Here is a 27,072-nt window from a genome sequence, read left to right on the forward strand (position 1 = left end):
AGAATCCAACTAATATTGAAAAAGAAGCTGATAATATCGATCCCTTGTGTACTGGTAGTTAAATTTCAAAAATCAATGGAGAGGGAAGCTTAACTGGCCTTTCTGTAGTAGCATAACGCAAAACTAAATCCCAAGTGTAGAATTTTTATGGCTATAAATATAGGGAATGATTTTCAGACAATGTTAAAATTACTGCTTAATTCTCTTTCCTTCAGGAGAAAGCTCCTATGAAGTGTACTTGGAAAGGAATCCCTGAGTGTACTGTGCGAACCAAGAAATAGCTTTTCAGAGTGGTATGTGGAAGGAGTGGGATTAGCTTGATCAGTGAGGACCCCAGTTCTGCCATCACTTCTGCCTTGAGTAACTTTAAACATTTGTCCTATTTGTTCAGACAAATTCATCTCGCAAAATATAAAGCTATTCCTGCACACAAGTGCTGTCAGGATCTGGGATCAGCAACTACAAAAACATTGCTCTGGCAGTGGTCTCCTGAGTTTGCAGAAAAAATATTAGGCCTTGGTCCTTTAAGGTGCCTAGGTGAGAAATCCACATTGCTAACTATCTCTGAGGATCTCAGTGCCCAGAATGAGTGCCTGGTATTTTTAACAAAGTAAGATTTTAAGGGCCTAACTGTGCTTCTAGCCACGTTCGTATTTCCTCCTTGTTTGCTTTTAGCCATTCAATGTTGTTCTTCACCTGCTCAATTGACTGATTCCTGGACAATTCTCCTGCCCCAGCATTAGGATATTTCTCAAAGAAATTTTCCATCTGGAAAAGAGAGAGAAAAAGAATTGACATAAAGCAAATAATGCTGCTATTGGGCAAGTGGCTTTTTACAGGGACCTGGTCAAGGGCAGTTTTGGCTGGGAGAGATATTTAAGCTCAGCCTAGTAGCACTGGAATAGTTTTACAGTAACTCACGCTGCTTTACACATTTAGAGGATAAAAAGTCAAGTTTCCTGGCCAGTAGATTGTTGAATATATTGACTTAAAACTAAGAGAAATGCTGTCACCATACCTGCCAAAGCTGGAGCTCAGTGTTGAAGGTTTGGGTGATAGTTACTATTCGACCAAGGCCTCTGTCATTGATAGTGAATCTAGAAAAACAATTTAATAAATGGTGTTTGATGCAAAAGCATTAAAAAAGAAAAGGCACAAGTAATTATCTGAAGCTTTGATTTCTAACCAGGCTACAATAAAACAGATGCACTCAGATTTCAGCATTTTTTAAAATACTTGAAAAATAGTACTCCTATACAAGATCTGTGCTGTTCTCAAATATGTTTACTAATGGAGTGATCTCTTCTGGTGGTTTTTTTTTGTTTTAATTAATGACTTACTGTCTCATGCTTAAAATTAGGTGTAATGCTGCTCAGCAATATAAATGCTGTCCAGTTCACAGCTCTAGGCTTGCAGCTGTGCTTTGCTTCTGTGCCCTCACCAAGCACTTAGAAAGGAGAAGGAAGGAGAGAGAAGTCACTCAAATACAGAGGAGCAAAGCTAAGAGGTTTGCTATTACTTCCACTGCTCATCTGTATGTCAGATACTTGCTGTTACCACTAAAAGGAGTTAAAAAAAATTCTATACAGCCTTCTTTTTATGAAATCAATAGAAAGAGTGGAAACATGACTGACTAATTTCCATGCTATAACCAGATTTCTTGGTAGAACTTTCTATACTTTTAAATCACCATTTATTGGTAGTGATCATTTAGGGAAATAATGGTTTTCAAGTTAGCAGCAAAGTACTTTTTCATAGCAGATGGACATAAAGTGTTGAATACGCTTTCAGTTTTCATTATGCAAAGGCCAGTGATTATAACTGTAGAGTGAAAATATAGAAAAGCATAGCATATAACAAGATATACAGATCGATGTAGACCTAAAGTTTCCAATGAGTTCATTAGTGTACCTGTCAACTAAGTACTGCCAGTTAAGTCGTATCCAGTCCCAGGCCATTGTTTTCCCATAGGTGTTATACGAGATGTATCTCAGGACTGTGAACACATCTTGGCTTTTGATGAGGCTGGTGTTGTAAATATATTTCAGATACCTAAGGGAAATGCCATAAGAATCAATGAGAACCTTTCATGAAAGACAAAGGAAAGCAAGTAATAAGTTAACACTTTCAGTGGCAACTTAACTGATGATGATGAGAAAAAATGCAATGCTAATGTCTATATTTCTCAAGTAATTGCCACTACCGTCTACAGCTGATTTCCAAGCAGGAAGATTATTTTTGTCTACAGTATTTTAAAGGTGAAGTACACTGATCTATAACATAAATATCTGTTGATAACTATGTCAAGAGATAATTGTATTGAAAGAAATCTAAGCAGTTAGGCATCTCTTTAGAAAGTAAGTGTCTCTAAGTTACATGAAAATAGGCAAAACCCATTATTATTCCTTTATTTTAATCAAATAGTGAAAACAAGACTGGATCAGTAAGTAGTCCAGCCTGTTTGGGTAGACAAGTGCCAAAAAAGTAGTAGTCCAGGCTATAAAGATCTTATAGGGACCATGAGTATACATGCAGGTGGTTTAATCACACTGAAACCTGTGCTGTCTGTTCTGAAACTCTTATCCACACAAAATTAAAATTCATTTGGGCATAGCATGCCTGCAAGTGCTGCATTTATGCTTCCAGTTACAGCACAAATGGTTTTGACTGACAGTGGAGGGATCCCTTAGCATGCACGTTTGCAAGGAGATGAGCAGCATGGTCATGGCTTCACAACAAGAGCTGCAGAACACCCTTAAGATGTTGCAGGATTAAGGATTGTCTTCTCTTTTCCTGTATGTAAGGACAATTTTCTCAATCTGATTGCTTTTTTCCCCTTCCCCGTTATTTTAATAGTAAATTAAGAGACAAGTTCTCCCTGCTTTAGGGGAGATTTTTGATTTTCTGCAAATATAGACTGACCTAGCTAATTAATTCATGTCTTAATCGTGCCAGCAGTTACTGAATGGCTTTATATTATGGTTGTTGTGGGCACAAGGATCTAGGAATACAGCTGCATCCTACCACTATTTTAATTACTCTCTTATATTCACTCTTCTTGAATCTCCAATACTTCCTTGTTTCATCTAGTTTCATCTTGTTTAAACTTGGAACTCTTCCAGGCAGAGACTGCTCCATCTTATCATATTTAGATAGGGCTCCAACAAAGTGGTGAATGGCCCTGGTGAAGGTGTTTGCTTGCATCTCTGCTACATGATGCAACTACATGCAAAGTTATCAGATAAGTGTGCTGGTTTTGTCTGGGATAGAGTTAATTTTCTTCACAGTAGCTAGTATGGGGCTATGCTTTGGATTTGTGCTGGAAACTGTTGATAATAGAGAGATGTTTTCGTTATTGCTGAGCAGTGCTTACACGGAGTCGAGGCCTTTTCTGCTTCTCACCCCACCCCACCAGTGAGTAGGCTGCGGGTGCACAGGAAGCTTGGAGGGGACACAGCTGGGACAGCTGACCCCAGCTGACCAAAGGGATATCCCATACCATATATCCCATGCCATATGATGTCATGCTCAGCATATGAAGCTGGGGGAAGAGGAAGGAAGGGGGGGATGTTCGGAGTTATGGCATCTGTCTTCCCAAGTAACCATAACGCGTGATGGAGCCCTGCTTTCCTGGAGATGGCTGAACACCTGACTGCCAATGGGAAGTGGTGAACGAATTCCTTGTTTTGCTTTGCTTGCATGTGTGGCTTTTGCTTTGCTTATTAAAATGTCTTTATCTCAACCCATGAGTTTTCTCACTTTTATTCTTCTGATTCTCTCCCCCATCCCACCGTGGGGGAGTGACCAAGCGGCTGTGTGGTGCTTAGCTGCTGGCTGTGGTTAAACCACAACAATAAGCTTAAAGAAGCTGGTGTGTCTATGCAGAGCGGCAGCCTGGGGAGATGCTCGCCCAGTCGGACAGCTGGACCAGCCTGGGGCAGTATCCAGACTCCCCATCGCTGCTATGGCGGCATGAATACATAATTTCTGGTTCTAGCTCAAGCACCTCTGCACCACACTTCAGGGAGCATTACAACTTCACATGGATGCCTTCATAGGACTATTAGTAACAATTGCTCAAGGTTGTTTGCCTAATTTTGGCTACTTAGAAGGTAGACGTCTAATCTAAGCAAACTCCCTTTGTAGCCAATCGAGGATGACTGGCAACACCCAAAAGCAATTCTTCCCATTGATTCTAAGTCTCTTTCTTGGTCTGGGATAAACAGTGCTCTGGAGGTCCTGCCTCCCTTCACTGATTACAGTGGAAACATAGACGACTAATTTTCTCCTGATGCTTAACTATTAGGCAGCTAAAATTACACAGGGTGAAGGCACTGCTGGAAGAGCTGAAGGCTGCTGATTGTGTGCAGAAACTACCACGTGTTCAATATCTTTCCACTAAAGGAGCAAGGCTTTTTTTCTACTATAGTACAATCTCAGAGGGGGGTGTTAGATAACTGGTCTTGAAAATGTGTTGCATTCCTCATGCTGCAATCTGACAAAAATGACAGCACAGGAGAGAGGAGAGGGGAATGAGCAAATGGTGACCAGTTTCTTCCGTAGGGAAAGAAAAATCTTTGTGTATTTAAATCACCTGTTCAAAAGGGTGATGTTCTTCACGGATGCCAGGCCATACAGCAGCTTTTCTTTTTCTTGTGCTAATGAAGTTTCTTGGTATTTCTTGAACATGTAATTCCATGATGACTCATTGCCTGAGTTCTGCATCCCATAGCGATATACTAGGAGTCGGAGATTTACAGGAATACTAAAATAAAGAAACAGTATTTGAATATTCTTCCCACTTTCCTACTTGAGGTCTGTGACCAAATCACATGCCGTGTTCTTCACCAGCCATAAAAGCTGTGAGCACTCACGTTTTTCCTTGTAGCCATTGCTCAAATAGTTGAGAAGCATTGTTCAAAGATTCTGTATCATCCACACTACAGGCAAAGTCTAGAACAGATGCACGAAGAAGCCTTTAAGAGAGAGAGAGGTATTTTACTACTGCTTAATATTCTTTGAATCCATCAATAATATGAGAAGGAAAAAAAAAAAGATTGCTCAACCTCTCCAAATGGCCTCCAAAATCATTCCAGTGCAGTTGATCCACAATGGGTTTTACCAGGTAGCGAAAATATTCCTGAGGTAGAAAAAAAAAGAGAATTGGTTACTTGGGTAGATTTATTTAAATAAATAATAGTATATTTGTGCTCTTAGTTTATTCTCCTTCATTTTTCCCAGAACTAGCATCTCTCTTAAACAAAAATAACACAAACACGCACACACACAACCTTTCCAGATCACCACAGCATGCCAAGTCTGAATGCTTGCAATACTGATGCGCAGGTAGGACAAAGGCAACCTGCTTCTCTCCAGCCTTGTCTGTGTTCCCAAATGAAGGCTGGGGCACAGCAAGGACACACTGCCACAACTGTTTTCCAGAGATAATGCTTAGTTCAGGACATACTTATTTTAGTGACTATTAAATCATGTTTAGCATGTTAGGTCAACTAATAAACCTGCTCACTGCCACAATGAGATATAGCCATCCTTCATGCTGAGGACAAGTGTCAGAGATTTTGCTGCCCTATACATACTTCTTTATTGGATGCAGAACAACCTTGACTAACAAAAGTCTGTACTGTGACTTATGGTGATGGATTATAAGAATAATCGGGCATAATTTCTTTTCTCCAAGTGCATAGCCCTGAATTGAGAATCCAGGTGATTCAGAGATTGGTACTAAGCAGTTTTCAGCACTTTTTAAAAGAGTATAGTAACAAAAAGTAAATAGTGATAGCTCAGCACAATTGAAAATTACTCGAACTTCAATATTATTGCTGTTACAGATCCTGAACCGTCAAATCCAGTGGTCCAATGCAGGAATGTTTTTTTTGCTTCATCACCTGAAACCGGGGATAGAGATTTGTATCATCTTCAAGCATGTTTGCAAGGTAAGTTACAGATGATATAACCCTATGCCAAGGTAAATAGTCTGTTTCATTTGTTAGGTATTCTGTGAGCTCCAGGGGAACAGAGTAATTCACAAGTCCAGATCTGTGGAAGGAGAAAACATAACTTCTGTTATTTTAATGAATTTGAGGGACTTGCTTCTTTAAAGATATTAGAACAATATTTACTTTAGACAGTCTGAAATAATAAAGTTGGGGAGGGGGAAAATAGTCTGGAATGCAACTTGGGAGGTGTTTTCCAAAGAGGCCACCGAGGATCACTGTTGATCGATGCCCAACTGCAGGAGCTCTCACTGACATGAGGAGGCTGCTCACATTGTGTAGCAGCCCAGCGTGCTCAGAAGTGGATAGCCCTCACCTGACTACATTAACTTCTCTTACACAAAAAGAGATTGCTAGTTCTGGAAACATCCTGAAAGGCTGAGGAGATTTAGACTTACAGGCTGTCACAGAAGGTCGCCTAAAGTTTATCTGTGTCAGCATGGCTGGGTACAAGAGCTAGAAGTTTCCAAGCAAGTTTCTAAGTAAGATAGCTGAGGTGGTAACTTCCTAATGCCATGCTATGCATTGTAGGCATGCCTCTGATTTTCTGGACACCTAACTTCTTCTGGAGTGCTTCTATTATTGTTACTTACATGGCAAAAACACCCCTTTCTAAGATCTGTGCAATTAAAGCCCTATTTTTTTCTGCCACTGAACTGAAGGGGAGCATTTCTCTTGACTGCATTGGTACTGCAAGTTGCCAATGCATACTTGAATCTACCCCCTTTTGGAGGACAACATAAACCAATAAATAATTAAGACTTGTAACCAATTCAGAAATCTTCTTTCAACCACCTGAGTTGAGTTAATTCTAATTAATAGGCAATGAAAAATGAAAAAAACTTGTGTTGAAATCTCTGCAGGGAGTTAGTTTACCTTGCTAAAGAAAAGGCATCATCCAAAATCCCTGCACGGTCAGCAGCTGAAAAACTCTGTGTGAAAAGAGGAAAAGAGTGATCAAGAATGTATAGATTATTTGCAGAAAGAACAGCATCTGCAGACCTTTATAAGAGACCCACCAGACAGGCTAATGTTATGACACTCACTTTGTGGTTGCTGACCAGAAGAGTGCCTAACCTGGCCCAGTTTTGACTATCATAGTTCACCCGATAGAATCCAATGTGGTCTGGATTAATGTTCACAAAAGTATTAGGAGGTGATGCTATTATAATTCCTGCAAAATAAACAAACAGTGATCGGTTTGCGCATCTTATATGACACAGAGCTCACTGGAGATTCCTTAACTCCAAAAGTAATGTTTGGTTTTAATGAATATCAAAATAAGATCCAAACCTTAATTTTATTTATTTATTTTTTAAATGGCTGTGAGTAAAGATAAGTTATTATAGACTTTAATGAATGCCAGCACTTGCCTTAGAATAGTGAATTGTGGTAATTACTTGGGCCAGCTAGTTTGTTAAATGTAAAATGGAGATCATTGTGATTAGGGTGAGGATGGTGAAAATTACTGTCACTGTAAAAAGCAAAAAATTGCAAAGAAACAGTTCTTTCAAATATCTCTTTTAAAAGATTTTTCACCCTCATGATTACTATTAGTTTTAAAGTTCTCATATTTTATCCTCCATTCATTTAATTTTTCAGTTTATTTCAACTAACTTTTTAAGATTTTTCTCCCCTGTACTCTTCTCTGGTTCAGTTTTTGTAGCTATAGATAAAGGAATTACAAAATAGGTTGAGACTTTACTCAAGCACTCATGTTTAAGGAATTTCCCATTTAAAATGAATCCTTGAAAAATGTTCCTTTCTTAGAAGCTTGGCCTGGTCCAGTTGGTGCTGCCAGTTATGAACGTTTTTCTATTGCCCATTGAAAGCAGTGGTCTTCAGTCTGTGGCTTGAGGGTGGCTGGAGTTAAAGTCACCTTTCTGTTTGGATGATCCATACTTGTATTTTATTATGTAGAAGTAAGCACTTAACCATGCCTTTGCAGGCTCTGTCAAGTTAATAGCCCCTTGCAGCCCACTGTAATGTCATGTGGAAGTTAGAGAAGGAAAATTTTTTTGCGTTGATCTCTGACTTGTATCATGACATAAGACTTTTTTTGTTTGCTTTTGCATGGATACTAAAAGCAACCAGATAAAAAAAAAAGCAGAACAAAAGACAAATTACATTTTAAATAGGTAACATTCAAACAAGTTCTCAAAAGAGCTGATTGTGATATTTCTGAAATTCTAACATGTGACAAAATTTAAAAACTCAAAAAGTCAGTAATTTTTTTCTTTTTTTCCCCTATTTTTGGCCACTAGAGTTATAGAATGAGAAATTCAGATTTGACTGCATAATAGAACAATCATCAAAAATACCCATGTAGGTATTTCCTTACTCCGGAAATCAGGATTAGAAAATGTGTTTAATCATTTGGAGCTTTTTAACTGAACTCAGATTGCCAGTTTACCATGCCACAGATGCATTCATCAGCCTCCCATTTCACCTCTTTTCTTAGACTTGACAAAGGGTGTATCTAAGTCCCATTGATTTTAGTACATCATAATTAAGAGTAGGCTTAGAGGCTTCCTTGAATAGGACTGGATTTAAACACAAGCACTTTACTGAATTGAGCCTAAATTGACATAATGTGTGTATAGGGGAAATAATCATCTTACTGCAGAAATAACTACTAACTTCAGCGCAACCAAACTGTCTGCTGGTTCCCAGATCTGAAAACTGAAAAGCATGAAAGTTATTCTGTATTTTATTTCTTGTTAAGGACATTGAAAAGCTTTATCCATTCACTACTCTTACAAGAGAAGGGGAAGTTTACCTGCAGAATCTGATGTGTTGTAGAAAGTATAATTTGATGAACTCCCAAGTCTCCATTTCACTGGTATATTCCATTTGTAACTGAAATTATTTAAAGGGAAAGAGAATCAAATGACATTTGAAATCAAGTGCTAAAAATAAAATTCCAATGTATGTTTTTGTTTGGTTTAATGCTTACATCTTTTTTTACGAAGTCAGCTGTGTGCTTATGTACGTATACATTTACCAAATATCCCTTGTAACAAAACATAGCATTTTACCAATAGCTGTTGTTTTTGTTGTAAAGATGTTTCTGGGCTATGATACTCGATTCAGGCAACAAAATGACAGATATTGGTGTGGTATGATTGGGGCAGTTATATTCCCTGAAAAGCAAAATAAAAGGTATGAAGTGTCTGAGTGAATTCATGCTCTAGAGATGGGGAATAGCAGTAGCTTGTCTTAATACTTTGTGTTTATCAATAGTTCTGAAAATGCATCTGGTGGACTGAGCAAGGGAGTGGAATAAGATTTTGTCCAGTGTCCAATGTTGATGTCAAGTCAAGTTAATAGGGTACTGTGTTAATTATGTGCCTAAAGTTAATTAGCTGATTCTTTTTTTATTTTTTTATTTTTTTCAAAATTTGTCTGGTTCTTTTTTTTTTGCTTTTTGAAAATCAGTGGAACTGCTAGGGCCATGTCCTTCTGAATGCAGTCTTCACCTCTTGGTGACTACATGTGCTGGAGAGGGTAATAATTACCCATAATCGGAGAGAGATCACGTGAATTAATTTCAATTGTGCTGTACTGCGTAGCTTATTCCCACAGCTCTGGAACATGCAGCCCCACTAAGCAGTATCTCTGCATGTCATAATAATCTAGCAGGGTGCAAAGCAATTAATTTAAAGTTGGTTATATGTGGATGGTTGGTGTCAGTGTTAATGTTGATTAGAGCAAAGTCTACGACTTTGTGCAGACACCAGTTAATCTTTGCATTGTTGACGTGAAATAAGTGGTTAAGTATTATGAAACCTTTTTTACAGATGGGAAAACTGAAAGACCTTAAGCAACCACTTACAGTCAGTAGGACCTCTTGCCTTTTCCAGCCTATTTTCCTTCTCCAAGACAGCCCTAATTCCTCCATATATATATTTGGGAACCAAATGTGACGTTACCTCTTGCTCTTCAATTCCTTGAATACCTTCAGTAGGTAGGTGCAGGCTCCTCAGTCTGGGGCATGCCCAGGATGAAGCTGAGACATTTGGGCTGGAAGGGAGCCATGGCGCAGCCTGACCAAGACTGTGACCAGGGAGTCAGGGAAGCAGGACAGCAGAGCATGCTGTGAGCATACCTGCACAGCCACCTGCATAGGGCTGCTAAAATTATTAAGCCCTTTTGAGCAGTCAACTGCTGTTCCATGTTAGCATATTACAGTCCATCCCAGGGAGATTTTTCTTTCATCTTAAACCCCCTGGTGATAAGCAGTACAGGAAAACCTGTGTCATCTTTATAACCCTGGATTAAGTGAATGTCATTAGCTTCCAGAAAATACCAAAATGATGGCTATGATATCTTGTGCTGCCTCCAGGAAGAAAGATCAGCTATTGTTTTGTATCTTATCTTCTAAACAAAAATATCTTAACAGATTTATACACTTCTAGATTTTACTAGTTCTCTTACAGCGCTTACTGCCATGGAATTTGGAGAGGTTCTTGTTTGGCCAGAAGCCCCAGTATTGTGTTTCCCCAAGAGAAAGCCCATAAAAACCTTTTTTTTTTTTTAACCCCTGATTTTGTAAATGCATTTAAATGAAGGGGATTTTATTTCTTTTTCTTTATATGTTCCTGAGATTACATACATAAATACTTCTCCTGAGCATAAGATATAATAGCTGTGTCCTGTTAACTGTGCATATTGAGGACGTGTTCCTGACATGCTATGCTGTAGCTACGTATTTGCCCAGCAGCACTATTTTAAGAGCACAAGTTTTTGAACTACTTTTTCTTTTGAGTGCCAGCATGCAGGAGATGACTCTTTCAAGACAAACAAGCCTGAAGCAAGCGGGCAGCTCAGCAGACTATCCCTGCAGGGTTCAAAGAATAAAGCATACACGAGGCTTGGACTTTTCACTGCTTAAATCAAAACCCTGCACCCAGACATGAAATAAGCCAGTCCCATAAGGGGTAGGATCTATTTAGGAGCTTTGTCATCCACATCTGTGAGCATGGCAGGAGGAGGTATTGATTTTCAGTGCATTGACTTTTAGGCAAGGGAGTAAGTATGTCCCAGGACAGATAGTATCAGCTTTATAATATATATTACTGCATTTTATTTTTAAGTCATTTATTAAAACTACACATTCAGAAACAAATGCCCCTCTCACTTTGGGAATAGCAGGGGTGGTGCAAAGCTCAGCTTTTTGACAGGTTAAGGTAGGAACAGTGCTGGCATTTCTACTCAAGAAATGACAAATGGCAATGTACTGTAAGTCTTGAAGTCAAGCAAAAGTAGGATTCCTGAGTCTGCTACCTCAGAGCATAGTGCAATAAGTCAAACTTTTTAACACTTAAAGAAGTATTTTTCCCTGAATAGTCTGTAACACCAGCCTTCAGGTGGCACAGTGTTGTAGTCTGCAGCCAGCTTTGCTTCAAAAGCCTTATAAACTTTTCTGCTTATGTTGGGAGAAATAGAATGTTGCAAATACATGGGTAATTATCTCATCCCAACTCGTTTGATACCTATCCAAAACTGCCAATACCATGGGCCTTCTCATTGCTCAGGTTTTTTCTTTTTAATCAGAATGAAATAAAGTGGCCATAACTGTTTCTTAATTTTCTCCATATTCTTGCTCTTTGTATCAAAATAAGTACTAGAAGCTAATAGAAAGCCAATAGATTAGTTCTGGTTCATACAGGCAAGTTTTGCTGGTTTAGTTGTATCGGGCTAGTTCAAGGAACGAAACCGTCCTAATATGGGTTAATTTGAATCTCTTTCACTGAAATATTAGCAAAGTTGTATTGCCTCAAAATTGGGTCTGGCTAAGAATATACACAATGCCAGCTCTGAATAGTTATTCAGCTAGTTAATGACATGGTGCAGCTGAGCCATTTTTCTGTGCAGGTCCACCAACCCACAGGTAGGGTTCATCTCTCCTCAGGTTAGTCATCTGTCAGTTAACAAATATGCTCCTATGAAGTATCCCACCTGTCTTGAATAGGGTAGATGAATGTCTGCAGCTGGCTGTCTGGCCACATAAGAGCCCAAGATGGCTAACTTTGACTAGATAACTATCTTTTAGATGGCTAAAATGAAGCAATACCATCCGAAGATAAACAGGAAAAAATAGCTCTTGATGAGGATTAATAACATTTATATATGACTAGCTATTTCACAGTAATTCATGTTTTTAAGACATGTAGAGAAGTCCCTGTGATGTATTATAGATCCTACACTATACAGGAAAAAGAATAAATTATCATGGCATAAAATACTTGGATCATGGTATCTGGTTTCTGGATAGAGACAATTTTGTGTCAGTTTTCCTTAGTCTGGCAGACTATAATTTTTAGTGGTGCAACAGATGACTTGCAATCATCTGAGCTGTTCAGAATCATAAGATCTTCTGGGAGATCCTGTCCAATTTTTCTTTGCTGTGTTTGAGAAAGAAACTCTGGGCTGATGCTGTCCTAAATTTGAAATATTTTTATCTAACATTCTGCTGCTTTCTTTTTAAAAACAAATGCTGAGAGTAAGTTTAGCAAGAATGAGTATATCATTGACTACATGTATGTCAGTGGGAGAGAGTATCTGTACAGTATTTCTACCTCTTTTGGATAGACATTTACCACAGGAACTTACCCAAGGTCAGAAGGAGGATGAGAAGCATTTGCATTGGGATCCAAGAGAAAACGTTTCTGTGTGAATATTGAATTACTTCCCATCTCCAAAACAGGGTAGCCCATCTGTCTAGTCCACGTGTCCATGACTTCCTTCACAGGTTTATTACTTGCCTATGAACAATGGGAGAAGGTTGCAGTGAAAAAGCAAATTCAATTCAATGAGGGGGAAAAAAAAAAGTCTGATACTGAGAGGAAGAAGAGCAGAAAGGGGCAGAGGAAAGAGCAGGTTCACTACAAAAAATACTCCATTTAAATCCTTTTATGGTGCCTGTCATTAAAAGAGGGAATGAGCTGGAAACCCGAACATGGACAGAGGACGAGAGAAATATGTGGGCAGGAGACTGGCCAGTAACAGTAACATGGATGAGAAATACTGAAGAACCTTTGAGGGCCTTTGCATGCTTTAAGATAGCTCAATTTTTTTTTCAGGAAATAACCAAACAGGACAGAAAGGACATAAAGAAATTTCTCAAAGCCATAAGTCCCCTTGAAGCATGCCTTGTTTTGAGTGTGAAGGGGTATTAACAACCAGCAGCTGCACTAATGTAAAATTTGATCCATTCTGTGGACCGTTGAACTTCTATCCCAGAAACTGGAGAGAGCTGCCACTGCCTTCCCAGGCTGCCACCTGTGAGGGAAGGGAGCTAGGGTCACTGTTTCTTTCTTCAGAAGAGTGTCCTGGTTTCAGCTGGGATAGAGTTAATTTTCTTCCTGGTAGCTGGTATAGTGCTGTGTTTTGGATTTAGGATGAGAATACTGTTGATAACACACTGATGTTTTAGTTGTTGCTGAGCAGTGCTTACACTATAGTCAAGGACTTTTCAGCTTCTCATACTGCCCTGCCAGTGAGGATGCTGGGGGTGCACAAGACCCTGGGAGGGGACACAGCCAGGACAGCTGACCCCAACTGTCCAAAGGGGTATTCCATACCGTATGACAATGTGCTGAGCAGTAAAACTGGGGGCAGTTGGTTGGGCGGCTGTGCCCGCTGCTCAGGGACTGGCTGGGCATCAGTCAGCAGGTGGTGAGCAATTGCATTGTGCATCATTTGTTTTGTATATTCTTTTATCATTATTGTTATTTTCCCTTCCTTTTTTGTCCTATTAAATTGTCTTTATGTCAACCCACGAGTTTTAGCTTTTTTCTGATACTCTCCCCCAACCCACTGCGGGGGAATGAGCAAACAGCTGTGTGCTGTTTAGCTGCCTGCTGGGTTGAACTACAGCAAGGTAGATGATGCGAAGATGCAGAGCACCAGAGAGAGAGGAGGAAGAAGTCCTGCTGAGCAGGAAGAAGTCTGGGACCAAGGAGAAGATGGGAATTTGAAAGGAGACAGAAAGTGCAACTTGGGCTGTGTGAGTGTCCACAGCAGTGGAAGGAAAGGAAATATCATCAGGGGAAGAATCTGTTAGTATGCAGGTGGGCTTTCGGGGTTAATGAGATACATGGAAAGAAACAGCCCAGCCTCAGGGAAAAGGAAAGATCAGAAAATCATGTCACAGAATGACCCAGCTGGGACTCAGAAGCTAGAGAGAGAGATGAGCACCAAAATTACTTGGGAATGGATACTGTTGAGCGCTTTCAAACAGCTGAACCTGGTTAGAGATAAGGGAGCATATGAGGTGCATGTGTGTGGTGGATGAGGGCTGTTTTCACCTATGAAATGAGTTTGAGTTGCAGGGGGAATATTTCAGTAGCAGACTGTTTCTTAGCAAGGCCTCCTTTCTTGTTTCTTATTCCACTTCCACAGTCTTGTGCCAAAAAATTAGGAAATAATATATATTTGCTAGAAATAACATGTGTTGGAATATACTGGGAGGCTGCCTAGCTTGTGATCTCTCATTGACAGAAGAGCTACAGAATACAAAAAGTTTGGGAAACTGAAACCAGTGGGCAAGATATGAAACATTTATCAGAAAGGGTTTGGGTTGCTGCAAAACATACCGCTTCTAGAGCTTCCCAAAATTGTTGTGTCTTGGCATTCTGGAAATGGTGTTTCTTCAAATATGCCTAGAGAGAGGTAGAAGACTGTGAAAATACTAGCAGGGCTTTCTTCTTTGCCTATGAAAACAACACACATATTGTACCAACTGTACAGAGTATCTACCCATGGGTGGTAGTATTGTGAGTAGGAGGTTAAATGGATCAATATTCAGCTGATGAAGTTCATTTGCTTTCCAATGTATCCTGTGATGATAAAAGTCAGCATTTTCCAGGGTGACTTGTTAGTATGAAATAAATTTGTACTTGAAGACTTCTTTGTATTTTGTTTGAATAGACACCAGCATAACCTGTTGCAAATTTCTGCCTAACCTAAGAGGTTGTTTAGAAGGAGAAATCTATTTCAGGAGATTTCACTATCTGTGAACTCAGAGTAGAAGCAGGGAAGTCTGGTCACCTCTAAGTTGTGATCAAAATTACTATTACAAGGAATAAAGGTATTCGGCTAAGTGTTTGCACCTCCTAAACGCTATTCCTGTCTCTTACCTGACTGCTTAAGAAGTGCTTTCCTACCCTGTTATCTGGGTCCCCGTGATGTTTAGTCAGTAGATGGTGCTGTTTGTTTCGCTGCTAGCCACAGCTACCCACTTTAACGTTCTTGAAGGCTCTGAGTAGAGGGGAATATTAATCTCTTGTGGCCAAGGTGGCTGTATTTTCCCATCCTGTGGAACTGTCCTGATCGAATATATGAAAGGAAAAGTAAAGGAAAATACAACTGTCTTATAGCAGCCCATAAATGGGCTCTCCAGGAGGAAGGGAGGTAAGAACAAATGTGGTAAATCTGCACTGTAGCTTTTCAGAGAAGATACATGTCGGTTCAGAGGAAAGGACAGATAACCTCCCCCTTTCTGGGAAAGCTCCTTTCTCCCATTTTTTTTTTCCTAATTTTGTAGCATCATGTTTTTTCCTCCACAAGAAAGGACTATGAACTATGCAATGTCTCTCTCCTACTCCCCATTACCTTGGCTCTCTAGGGCTGGGTGCCTCAGTGTAAAATCTCCAGGGCATGGATGAGCTTGTAAGGTGTAAGAGTGTCCCTGCATAGCAGGCTTGGGTGGGTTGGAGGACTGTGGCCATATGAAGCTGCATAGAACTTAACATGGGATCCTGGCTGACAACAGGGTAACAGCAGGGTGGAGGAGATTTCTCTGCTAAAAGCTGTCATGAATTTAGGTCCTTACTGGCAGGCTATCAAATCTTTGTGCAGTTCACATTCCTGCTTCTGTGGGAGCATGAAACTTCTTCCCCTTGACATTGTCCACTCAGTACTGAAAAGAATTAAATACTTTTGCTACTAATACCAGGATCTCTGATATTCACTGTTTGAATAATGGATTTGCTACTGTCACATGAGGATGGGATGCATTTCTGCCATGTTTTGGTGCCACCCTTACCTGACAACCTTTCTGGAAGAGATCTGGTGTAATCCAGTCTTGAAGCATTCTGAGTATCGATGCACCCTGAGGACAAAGGGAGAGGGGACAAGGTCAGTCCATGCTACTCTAACACTGAATTTCTGTTGACCTAAAAAGCAACATGGGAATGAATATTTTATAAGGCAAAAATAGAAACCGTCCATCTGACTAAGGAAGTGGGGATTTTTAATTCCTTCATGGCACAGCATGCCTGCCTGCCGGAGCTTAACTCTGGATGCGAGAATTGGTCTTTAGCTGTGATCAGACGCCTGTTTCCAAGTTCAGCTGTGCCAGTGGAAGGGCTCCCAAGCCCTGCTGCTGGGGGTTACTGTCCTGCCGCTCTACTAGTTTGTGTGAGTGGGGCTCCCTGTTTCACTTTGGACAGGAGAGGGGTGAGGGCAGCTGGGGAACTAGCCCTGTCCAGCAGCACAGCCTGACAGAGGACTTTGAACGCCCAACAGGTAGGGAACTCCAAAAAGGCTGCAGGTCTGGGGCTTTACACATGGGGGATGCCATCTCAAGGTTCAGAATGAGCTTTGCTGAGGACTGGTGTAAGAGCTTTGGCCTCTGAAGCAGGGTAGAGTTGGGATCAGAGAAGTTACTTGGGTGTCACAGAAAAGAAAATAATTAGGACCTTGAAAGACGAAAGAAACAAAGGGAAGACAGAGGAGAGAAGTAGAAGAGTCATGTGGAACAAAGAACAGAGCTGGCACAAAATGATGAAAAACAAAAGCAATGCAAACCCAATCTAAAACACAAAATAAGATTTTAGGATTAGCATGTTTTCATTTTCTGAACTAAATCAAAGTGAAGCTGAGAGCCTAATGCTATGAATGGTTTAAAAATCCTGTTGTCCCATGAAAACAAGTATGTTATCTGAGTTCTCAGTAAATCCTGTCTCCCCTGTTTACCTGTCTGAGAATAACAACTTGACTGTACGAGTCACGGCAGAGGGACTGTTTGAACATATATGCCTCAAACTGCTTTCCAGACTATCATTGCAGAGTCAAGGTGGTCAGTAAATAACTTTTTTCTGATACAGTAATTTAATGTGTTTGCCATGAAATTTGTTAAAAAATTATTCAGTAAAATTTAGAGCAGATATCCATTAGTGGTAATCATAAGGTTTCTTATGATTAATGGTGATTGTGTATGCACTAGGGTACCTCAGTTCCTCAGCTTTGTCTATCAGCCACTTCTTATCTGATACCACCTCTTGCAGACCATCCCCTCCCATTTATATTGAAAGTCAGAGTAGAAATACACACCTATGCATGCATTTGGGAACAACAGAGATTTCTTTTGCTTTAAATTGCAATGTATAGTTAGCCCCTTGCATGTTCTACTTCTGCTTTTCAGTCTCTTCCCCCTACTCTTGTCATTCCTCTGTAGTCCATGATGGAGTGAGTTTGAGAAAAATTCATCCTAACAAAATGACTGGTTATAGAAACTCCAGTGTTTTAATAACTTTCCTTTCTTTCAACTATTTGGGGAGGTTAAGGAAAGTGACCTTGATGTGAATAGCTGACCTTGTCTGATGGGGATGTGGGGGGGAGTCTTTTATCAACACCCACATAACTTCTCCTAGAGAGTTGTAGTAATTGCCAATTATATGACAAGATTGTATGTGGCAGATACATGGAACATTTAATCCTAAACTTCTTTAGCTGGGACGTTCCAAAAATGTGGGGATCCAAGAGCAAATTCTAGCAGAACCTAAGTATCCTTTTTCTGAAGAGGTAACCAATGTTTGAACTCCAAAGACAGAAAATCTCATTGTTACTTTAATAGAATCTTTCAAAGTAAGAGGGAAGATTAAACTGGAAAAGAGGTGAGATGCAATTACTTTTTAAGAGCAGATTAAAAAAATTCTATACATTAATTGTGTAGTCACCAGTTCTACATAATGCCCTAGCAATCATACAGCAGTTAGAGGTTCCCTTACAGAATACACTGCAATGACTCCACAGACCCTTAGGCAATTCATTAGAGTTTTAGGATTGTATAAGCCCTTTAATTGCTCTGGTAAAACTAACAGAGAGCATTCCAAATTATGCTTTATTTGTTTAGTGATGAATATTATCATGAGGAGATTGTTTTTATAAGAAAAATGCGAAAGACAAGCCAAAATAAAGCCAAAAAGAAACAAGTTAATTTTGTCATGCATTTATGTATAAATACCAACAGTAATTTGAGCTAAATCTACGTGAAGACTTTCTCATTCAAGCCAAATTATATCCCAAGCCAAATTATATCCCAAGCAGACTGTTCCCAAACAATGCACGAGTCCTCAAGTGTTTTCACTTAAAAAAAAAATGAGTTCATGTAGCAATTATCTAGGCTAGATGAGTAAAAGCTAGGATTTTTTTTCTCCATTGTTTTTTCAGAACATACAAAAGTATGTCTCTTGCTTAGCTCACCACTAAAATACATTTTGGTTCAGAGTATTTGATTTAGCTCTGTATGTTTCTTGACTTTTGTTAGTTTGATTTAAGAACAGTGTTACACAATGCAGGTTTTCACATGGTTTATGATTTGACTGTGAGGCATTTATGATGCAATAAATACTGGTTGTATTGTTGGATAGAGGATTTAACAATTGAAAACAGAAAACTGATGGAAATGGATGGATAAAGTCTAGCTAATAAAAGGAATATCTACAGCTACAGACTCTAGCATCGCTAAAGCTAAAGTCAGTGCAATACATACTTTATGTTTAGCTGATAATGGGAGCTTGGAGGGAAAGCAACAAGAAGGATTATGAAAATAAAATTAAAAATGGTGGATTTTGTGTTTTCAGTGGAAACTTGTTATGGCAAGAGTCATACAAGAAGCTGTCAACATAAACATGGTGTATCAGGGCCAGAAGCAATGTGGGAGATGGCTGATTGAGGAGAGAGTGAGCAGAGTCCCAGCTCCTTCCTCACCTTGGTGGCATATGTGGTAGTGAGAGGGAAGAGGGACAGGGATGTTTCCTCCTGTGCTTATTCAGGCTTATCTTTTAAAGCACTGCAAAAAATAACTAGAAGCAACAGTGTTGCTTGAGGGCTTGAGTCAAGGGACTCCCTGGTTAGATACCAGGGAGTCTGGGGGAGACCTGTTTTATTCTGTGTCTGAGGGTTGTCTAAGGACAAAATGGCTTTGGCTATATCTGATATAGAGGGAGATGAGCCAGCTTCAGCCTCCTAGCCTGGATCCTGCTGACCACGTCAAATTGATGACCCTCAGCATGACTGCTGGCCTCTCTAATGCTCTGGACCTCAAAGGACATTTCCACAAGTGCTGAGCTCGTGGCTGCCGCCCCACACAGCTAGTACTACCAGAGGCAGTGGGCTCAGGGAAGGCTCTGTGCATCCCAGTCACAACAGCAGTTGGACGGCACCAGCATCCCAGCATCTGGTTGTTCAGAGAGACCCAGTGTGTTCTTCCAGTCAGTTCTAGTTGGCTCCTGAGGGAGCCTTTATAGGCACGGGTCCCCACCACCATTGACAGGGACAGGCCCAGGATGAGAAAAAAGCTTGTGGAATATCTAATGGGGTGTCCTCTACCACCTTCTGGGCTACAGAGTATTGTGCTCCACATCAGTCCTGAGCTCCACAACTCTCAGTCAAATGTGAAGCTAACTTATGTTCCAGTTTGGGGCATTGGCCCTAAACTTATCTCACAGTTTAGGGCATTGGTCAATAGAGGCTGGTGTAGCCCATCTTTACTAAGGCTTCCTGCGTGGCTGGGGTACTGTGAGCAACTTGAGAGAAAAAGTTACTTTTCTGTTTTCACTGCTTGGTTCCCTGCCTTGCTTCCTCAAATTCAAAGTTATACTGCCCTGAAGGTGTGATGGGGAAGTGAGAGAGAGGACACATGGACATCTGCCCTTGCATCATCTGCCCTTGCATTAGAGGCTTGACATAATTGGGCTGCATCAGAACATGAGGTGATGGGAGAGGGATGTGCTTAGTATCTTGTTTAGGATAATTTTAAAACAGACAACTCTAGTGGCAGAAGCTGCTGACACTGTGATTTCTCTGCACCTCTGTGTGCTGTGAGCAGGTTTGCATGGCGCAGAGTGGCTCACCGAGGCTCTGGCTGTACCACTCCTCCCACAGTTGCTTTTGACTGAATGATCACTGACAGCAGTTGGGAAAGTCCCAGAAAAAAGATCCACACAGACACAGCCCAAGTGGATTAGGAGTTATGATTACAAGCTCTCCTGACTTTCATCTCCTCTCCCAAGCCTCTACTTTCTTTGCATCCAAAGTCACAAGAGGAGGATATCCTACCTTACTGTAGGATATCCCGTCAAACACAGAGGTGATTTCAGCTGGAGATGACACGTTGGCCACAATTGGGTGGGAAGACAGCAAAGAGTCATCCTTCATTACAGGAAGTACATCATCAATTAAAACCTGTTCAAGCTGAGAAAGAGAAGATGTTAGAATAGAAACAAAGGCAGGACTATATGCCTAACGTCCCAAAATAAGCAGCTTGAACTGCAGCTTCTCTAGAGCGAGGCAGTTGGAAATGGAATGAAATTTCACCTCCTCTAAAGAAGGACTTGCAAACTCTTACTTCACATCTGCAAGGGGAAGGATACATTTTTTCCTCAACTGAGATAAATTACCTATCGCAAATCCTGATTTCCTGTGTGTATCATAATGCAAACCCCCCACAGTAGGCAAACATGGAGCCTGTATTACCAATTTCAGCAGGGTGACAATATCTGCAAAGCATTATGGGTTCCTTTTGCAAAAATGGAGCTGGGGAGGAAGAGAAGGAGGGAGGAAGGAGGCAGCGTTCCCCCATCCCAAGGTTTATAATTTTTTAACAGTGATGATAATTTTTTTAAAGGTTAAGTGGCCTGCAGTCAAAATCCTCTTACTTCCTCATCAGTATTGACCAAAAAAGACTACATTTCTATTTCGTTTTCCTCTTCTAGTACTCACTAGGATGATAACACTGAAATGGCTCTAGGTCTTGAATGAGCATGGTGTCTAGATACAAAAAGGTCTTTTAAATTTTAGACTCACTAATTAAAATTTTTATTGTGTAGTTAGTACAACAGATCCTCTACTTCAAAGTGTAAAACAAGTGACTTAGGAATGATTTTGCTCTCAGCCTCACATAACATGGATGAGAAGAGATATTTATGGGGAGCAGGGAGGGACGCAGGGGAAACACTGAGTAGACACTGCCTGATTCTAAAGTCACTAGGCTCAGGGGCTGGTAGATTTTGACAACGGGCTCAACCTATGCAAAATCTACCCTACTTCTTTCCACTAGCATATGTTTTATGTTTTCTAGTAGCCAGAATCTCATTACACCTGGACAGCTGGGGGAAATATGCATGCTATGCGCCATCACATCTGTTTGGGAGGGGAGGAAGGAGAGAGCAAGAAACTTCCCTTTATTCACACCCTGTTATCTTTCCTCAGAGTATAATGCATATTTAAGGCTACCCTCTTTGTCTGCCATCCCCTTAAAGTGACTGGAGTTGGTTTTACTGCACAGTTAGTGCTGTGGGCCACCCGTTATCACTACCTATTTTTGTGTTGTGCAGTGTGGAGGTTGTCTAAGTTGGAGCATTTGAAACAGCACTTGAAATGCTGGCGGCAGATGAATGGGGGATCTGATATTTTCCTTGATGAATACCCCAAGCTGTGGAGACAGGCCCAGGTTTCCAATCCTCACTAGGTCAGATAATAATCCTAAGACAAGTGCTGTGAAGAGACACTACAGCCCAACTAAATAAATAAAGGAGAATGTCCATCTTCCAGGGTTAGACCTTTAAACAACCTTGCAAAATTGCTATGGCTCTGTCCAGAATCCACCTAGGTATTACTTACAATAATAATAACTAAACACTTGACTCCTTTGTTAAAAAAGAATGCTCTTGCCTGCAGACTACAGCTTTACAAAGTTTACCTTGACTAGTTTCAGACCATAACATAGGTAGATGGAACAGCTGAAACAAACTTTTTCTTTTTGTTGCACTGCACTATGTTAGTTTTCTATAAATATAGTTTAAGTCTTCATCATCCTTTGTAACTTTTACTCTTTTCCAAAATGCTCCCCCCAGCCCTGCCAATCCCCCACAAAACAGAAATAATTACCATTTGCCAATCTGGTTCTGCAGCATTTACTCCCAGGAACTCAAAATAACTGGCAAATCCTTCGTTTAACCACAAGTCATCCCACCAGTCCATGGTCACAATATTGCCAAACCACTAAAATTATAAACATTGAAATATATAGTGTTAGCTAAATGGTAAATGTACATTTCAGTATCTCACATCTCCATATAGAACATTCATTTGTTCACTTTTCTTCCTGTTGCCAGATGAAAATTATCATAATTCTGGGGTTTAAATAGGAATTCAGGCCTCACTTTGTGTTAAAACATCACTTTTATTATAAAATTACATGTTACTGGGGAGGTTGCTAATGATTCATGTGCCACTGAAAATATTTTTAGTTTCTTCTTCTTGATTCGATGATTTGTGCTTGTAAGGATATGTTTTCAGACAGCCTCCACAATGTATAGTTGTCCCTATTTGCTTGCCCAAAAGAGACATCTGCACATGCAAATTAGTTCCCTTAAGACATTTCAGACAGATTTTCATAAGCTGGCTCACAGTCTGGACCCAAGAATCTAACTTTCTGAGAAAAATTCAAAGGCAGTAGTTATGGTACTTTAAAGCTCTAACAGGGAACTGTTTTAACACGGTATTTTGCAATCAAATTGTGAGCCCACGTAGAAGATCCCAAGCCAAAGTTAATGACAGTATTTTCAAGATTAAAATGTTGCGACTACACATTTGAAGCACTGTAAAAATGAATCGTGTCCTAGAAGGTACCTGATGAACGAGCTCATGTGCTACCACACCAGCTACTCTCTGTTTGTTGGAAGTGGCTGACTCGTTGGGGTCGTACAGCAGGTTTGTTTCTCTGTATGTGATCAGTCCCCAGTTCTCCATAGCACCTGTCCCGAAATCTGGAATAGCTATTTTATCTACATTGAAAGAAAGAGAACATGATTACCCCTGTGTCCTTTAAGGCACTTAGCTTGTCCTCTTTCTGTGTACACACAGCCTGTTCTGCTTACTGTTTGTAGTTCTGGCTTACCGCTGTGGACTGCAGTCTATAGCCTGTGTTTAAGAAGCAAGAAACTGGCCTACAGCAGCTGATAGCAAGTGCCCTGGCTCTGCTGAGATTAACAGAGCTAGGATCAGTCGCACTAACTGAGGATCTGTCCTGTGAGGTGATGCTATGCCACCTCCTGGGAGCATGCATATCATACAATACTTAATTTTGGCTCCAGAAATTAATAGTGTTGTCTAGGGATGTGCTGTAGGCAGTAAACCTGAAACTATCTGTGACATAATGAGGCATGTCATTGTTTGTCACACTGTTGTATTAAAAATATTTATTGACATGTTAACTGAAGTAAATCCGCCATGCAGTGAACAACATCTGCTTCTACTCCTGGCAATTTGGGGGGGTCACTCATTTATGGTCAGCAATCAATACTGGTTTACATGAGAATTGCACACTCAACCGGACTGGCATTTTCTTCTGCAAATAATGACCACAGCCTTTCTATGTGGGTTAGTGAAAAAGTACAAATGGATTTAAAACTGAATAAAACAAACAACCGTCACTCCACCCTAACAGAAGATAGGAATTACTTATTTAATTTAAACAACTTCATTACAGAATCAAAGCTGATAGTCTGGCAAGGGCTTCACTGAGAGTCAAAATGAGGATCACAAGGAGAATGGCAGTGCCAGAAGCCATAAATCAATCTGAAATAAATCATTATGCAGAAACATATTTGATTCATCAGGTTTGATCTAGATGACTTCTAATACTGAGGGAACAACATAGTAAGTCAAGATTTGTGATCCAATAAATAGATGTTCTGAGAAACAGAGTGTAAAATCTGCAAGAGCATCTACCCTCTGATACTGCTGACCTGGGGTTACCAGTCCACCCTGTAGCGCAGACAGGCCCCTGTCCATACTCTGACATGCCAAAGTCATCGGGCTTTTACGGAAATAAAAATGTGAATATGAAACATAGGTGAGATGTAGTCCCAATTATTACTGGGGACCACTGTGTGAAAAAACAACATATTGTACTGATTTCCCTAATTCAATTGTTGTTGAAATGCAAACAGACATTTACAATAAACTCAGATGATGGTTTGAAAGGAAGAGGCAAAAATCTATTGTTAAAGTAATAGAGGTTAGCCTGATAGGTACATTTATGAATAGCCAATAAAAGGTTTCCATAACATTGTTACTTGTCTTCAAAGTTTTGTGTTTCCCCCCCCCCCCCATTACATTGCCTTAACTTGTTTGTAGTTAATATTTTTCCATCCTCTTAAGTTCATGAACCTAACTGAATTACCTCTTTGGAAGTCTTAGGAGGGGGCATTTCCAAAACTCTGATTACATTCCCAATTTTATTAGTTCAAATTGCACGAATCAGATCCAGAGTCCAGATAGCGCAAGCTAAAGGATGCCCAGCTGCACTACTTTTTCTTTGCTTGTTTTGTAACCATGGGCAAAATTTGATAGTGTGCCCACTCTTGTTTAGCTCTGGGTCTTTATTTAGCCTAGCAGTAGAAACTACAAATTATATGCTGGACCACATTCATCTTTCTAAGAAGTGGATACACACCCACTTTGCACTAAGTTTAATAAATAGTATGACATACTCTCTGGCAGTTTACATCCTCACTTATCTCACTGCTGACTTTTGTCCAGAAGTTCCCATGGAAGTGGTACATATTTTTCTCAAACTTCTTCTGGCTCTGTTTTAGCTCATGATGTTCCTTTGCTGATGACACCAATGCTTTCCACAAGACACTTTAAAATAACCATGCCAGGACCAGTGCTTCAGTTCAGCAAAATGAACTGTGAGAACTGGTAACTAAATTGTTACTGAGAGCAATGCTCCCATCATGACATTTAAGAACATCTTGAACTACATGGGTACAGTTTTAAAACATCCTGACATAATATCAACAGTTAGCAACCAAATGCTTTCATGCTATTTTCCAGCAAAGCCCAGGAGACCTGTAGGAGAAACATAACCATGACACTGAATTAACAAAATGAAAGATCTAAGTTTTAATAATCACCTAGTTTTGGAAGAGAATAGCTCAAATTAAAGTACTCTTCAAAGAAGTCGAATACAATTTTTGTTACATTTGCTGCATATTCTGCCGTGTGTATTTGCAGTGGCTGTGCATAAACTCTCAGCTGTAAAACAGAGAGAGACAATTAGAGCAGTCTTCAGTTAAAAGAAATTAGAAGGTGCCAAGCATTGAAAAGTAATTTAACATACATACCTATAACACTGCAGGTTTTCTCTAAGAGACAGGCCTGAACACTGAATTCTGTTCCCTAATACATTTATTCAACAAAGTTTTTCAAATGGTGTACGTAAGAGAGACCAAGTTAGCATAATCTGTGCACGCGTTCCACAGTATGCCTAAATTGTAAAAGTAGCAAGACCTATGTCCAGAAGCTCACAGTGGCCAAGTTTGGAGCAGGACCTGGGTCCATATCAGCCGATCGTTCCCCAAGGCCTAGTTTTCTCAAGAAGGAAGCCTGGGTAAACACAACCGAAGGGAATCCACTTGTTGTGAGCAGTTCATTGGTCTGGACTGATCCCACCAGACCAATCTTCAGGAACACATCTGTCCTGAAATGTGTTTGAAGCACATAACACCTTATTTTCTCCAATTTCTTCCTATCTTTCCCACCTACTGTCATCATAATTTCCTCTTGTCCTGATATGGTTGAAGATCTCAGAGCCTTTGAAGACAGACAGTGTCTTTACCAGATCTGTAACTCTTCCCAGACACGCTGGCCCATGCATGTTGAATGGCTGGTTGCCCAGTGGAAACCCAGTCACAGTTATGATGCCTGCTGGGCTACTGCGCCTCTAGAAATCCCAGACAAAGATCAGCTCGCTCTCTTCCCACCAGACAGGTCCAGGAAAACTGGCACGTTTGGTAGCCCTGTGTGTGATGAGTAACCATTTCTGTGCTCCTCTTACATATCTGAGCATGTTTTTTTTCCTGAACGCAAAAAATGGTGTGTTGAGTGCTGACCTTTCCATCCCTGAGGTTTGATGCCTGGGACTGCTTTGGCTGTTATTGTCAAGCAATAGGAAACCTCAAGCCCTGGAGGACTAGAAGCACCCATAACCATGATGAGGAGGCTTACAGCTTGGCAAAGCCTTTTGGGATGTTATCTTCACATTGTGAAGACAAAGTTTGCCTTCAGCATTTATGGAGTCTTTTTGGGGGTATTTTCCTCAATCTCTTTGTCTCAAAGGTCGCACAGATCTCTGCCCCAGGGCAGAGCCATAGCACTGGAGTGTCCACTGGCAGGAGCTGTAGACTGTTCTCTTCACTGTCCCCTGAAATCTCCAGTATGGAAAGTAAGAGACCTTTATATGAAGTGAAGTTTCTGGCTGTAGGAAAACGGTTCCATTTCAGTTTGCAGGCTCTGTGTCTCTTATGAATGGGCCACATTCTTCTGGCTGTGTTGGTGTGGCTTGTTTACTCCTCAGTGCTGTCTTACAGCCAGGAGTTTAGGGTCCAAACTGAGCAAAGGAGCCTACTCTAAGAGCCTTCTTGGAGCCTGACAACACATTGATTTCAATACCATGAAATTACACTTCCTCTAACAACAGGGGAGGATGGGAAAGTGGTCAGAAATGAAGCTGGAATGAAAAAGCAAAACCAAAAAAAGCTTATGAAATTCAATTCGGAATCCATTCCAGCCAGGGGGATTTCCCTCAGGGTCAGTTTGCAATTACAATCTGCAATTTCCACTTTAGTAAGCTCTTCACCCAATTTAGCAGTCTTCGGTCCCCTAGCTGATCCATACTAATGGCTTCCAAAACCTTCACCATGCACTAGAACTGATTTTGGGTTTAATTTGTGTAATCTCCTCCATGATTTTTGAAACC

General features: G+C 40.4%; 1 protein-coding gene across 1 annotated transcript in view; it reads right to left on the reverse strand.

Annotated features, from left to right (window-relative positions):
• Window positions 1-618: 618 nt before the first annotated feature.
• ENPEP (glutamyl aminopeptidase) overlaps window positions 619-27,072 on the reverse strand; it is a gene marked incomplete at both ends in the record, with an annotated part of 37,316 nt that continues 10,862 nt past the window's right edge. The window contains 17 exons of the mRNA XM_081999549.1: window positions 619-768; window positions 1,019-1,097; window positions 1,912-2,052; window positions 4,595-4,765; window positions 4,875-4,976; window positions 5,067-5,140; window positions 5,907-6,057; window positions 6,891-6,946; window positions 7,061-7,188; window positions 8,794-8,873; window positions 12,630-12,781; window positions 14,615-14,680; window positions 16,066-16,131; window positions 20,364-20,498; window positions 22,194-22,307; window positions 22,938-23,092; window positions 25,229-25,349. Coding sequence (XP_081855675.1) covers window positions 619-768; window positions 1,019-1,097; window positions 1,912-2,052; window positions 4,595-4,765; window positions 4,875-4,976; window positions 5,067-5,140; window positions 5,907-6,057; window positions 6,891-6,946; window positions 7,061-7,188; window positions 8,794-8,873; window positions 12,630-12,781; window positions 14,615-14,680; window positions 16,066-16,131; window positions 20,364-20,498; window positions 22,194-22,307; window positions 22,938-23,092; window positions 25,229-25,349 — 1,941 coding nt within the window. The remainder of the gene's footprint in view (window positions 769-1,018; window positions 1,098-1,911; window positions 2,053-4,594; window positions 4,766-4,874; window positions 4,977-5,066; window positions 5,141-5,906; window positions 6,058-6,890; window positions 6,947-7,060; window positions 7,189-8,793; window positions 8,874-12,629; window positions 12,782-14,614; window positions 14,681-16,065; window positions 16,132-20,363; window positions 20,499-22,193; window positions 22,308-22,937; window positions 23,093-25,228; window positions 25,350-27,072) is intronic.

This window comes from Phaethon aethereus, assembly GCF_964289735.1.
Source record: "Phaethon aethereus genome assembly, chromosome: 4".
Classification (NCBI taxonomy): domain Eukaryota; kingdom Metazoa; phylum Chordata; class Aves; order Phaethontiformes; family Phaethontidae; genus Phaethon; species Phaethon aethereus.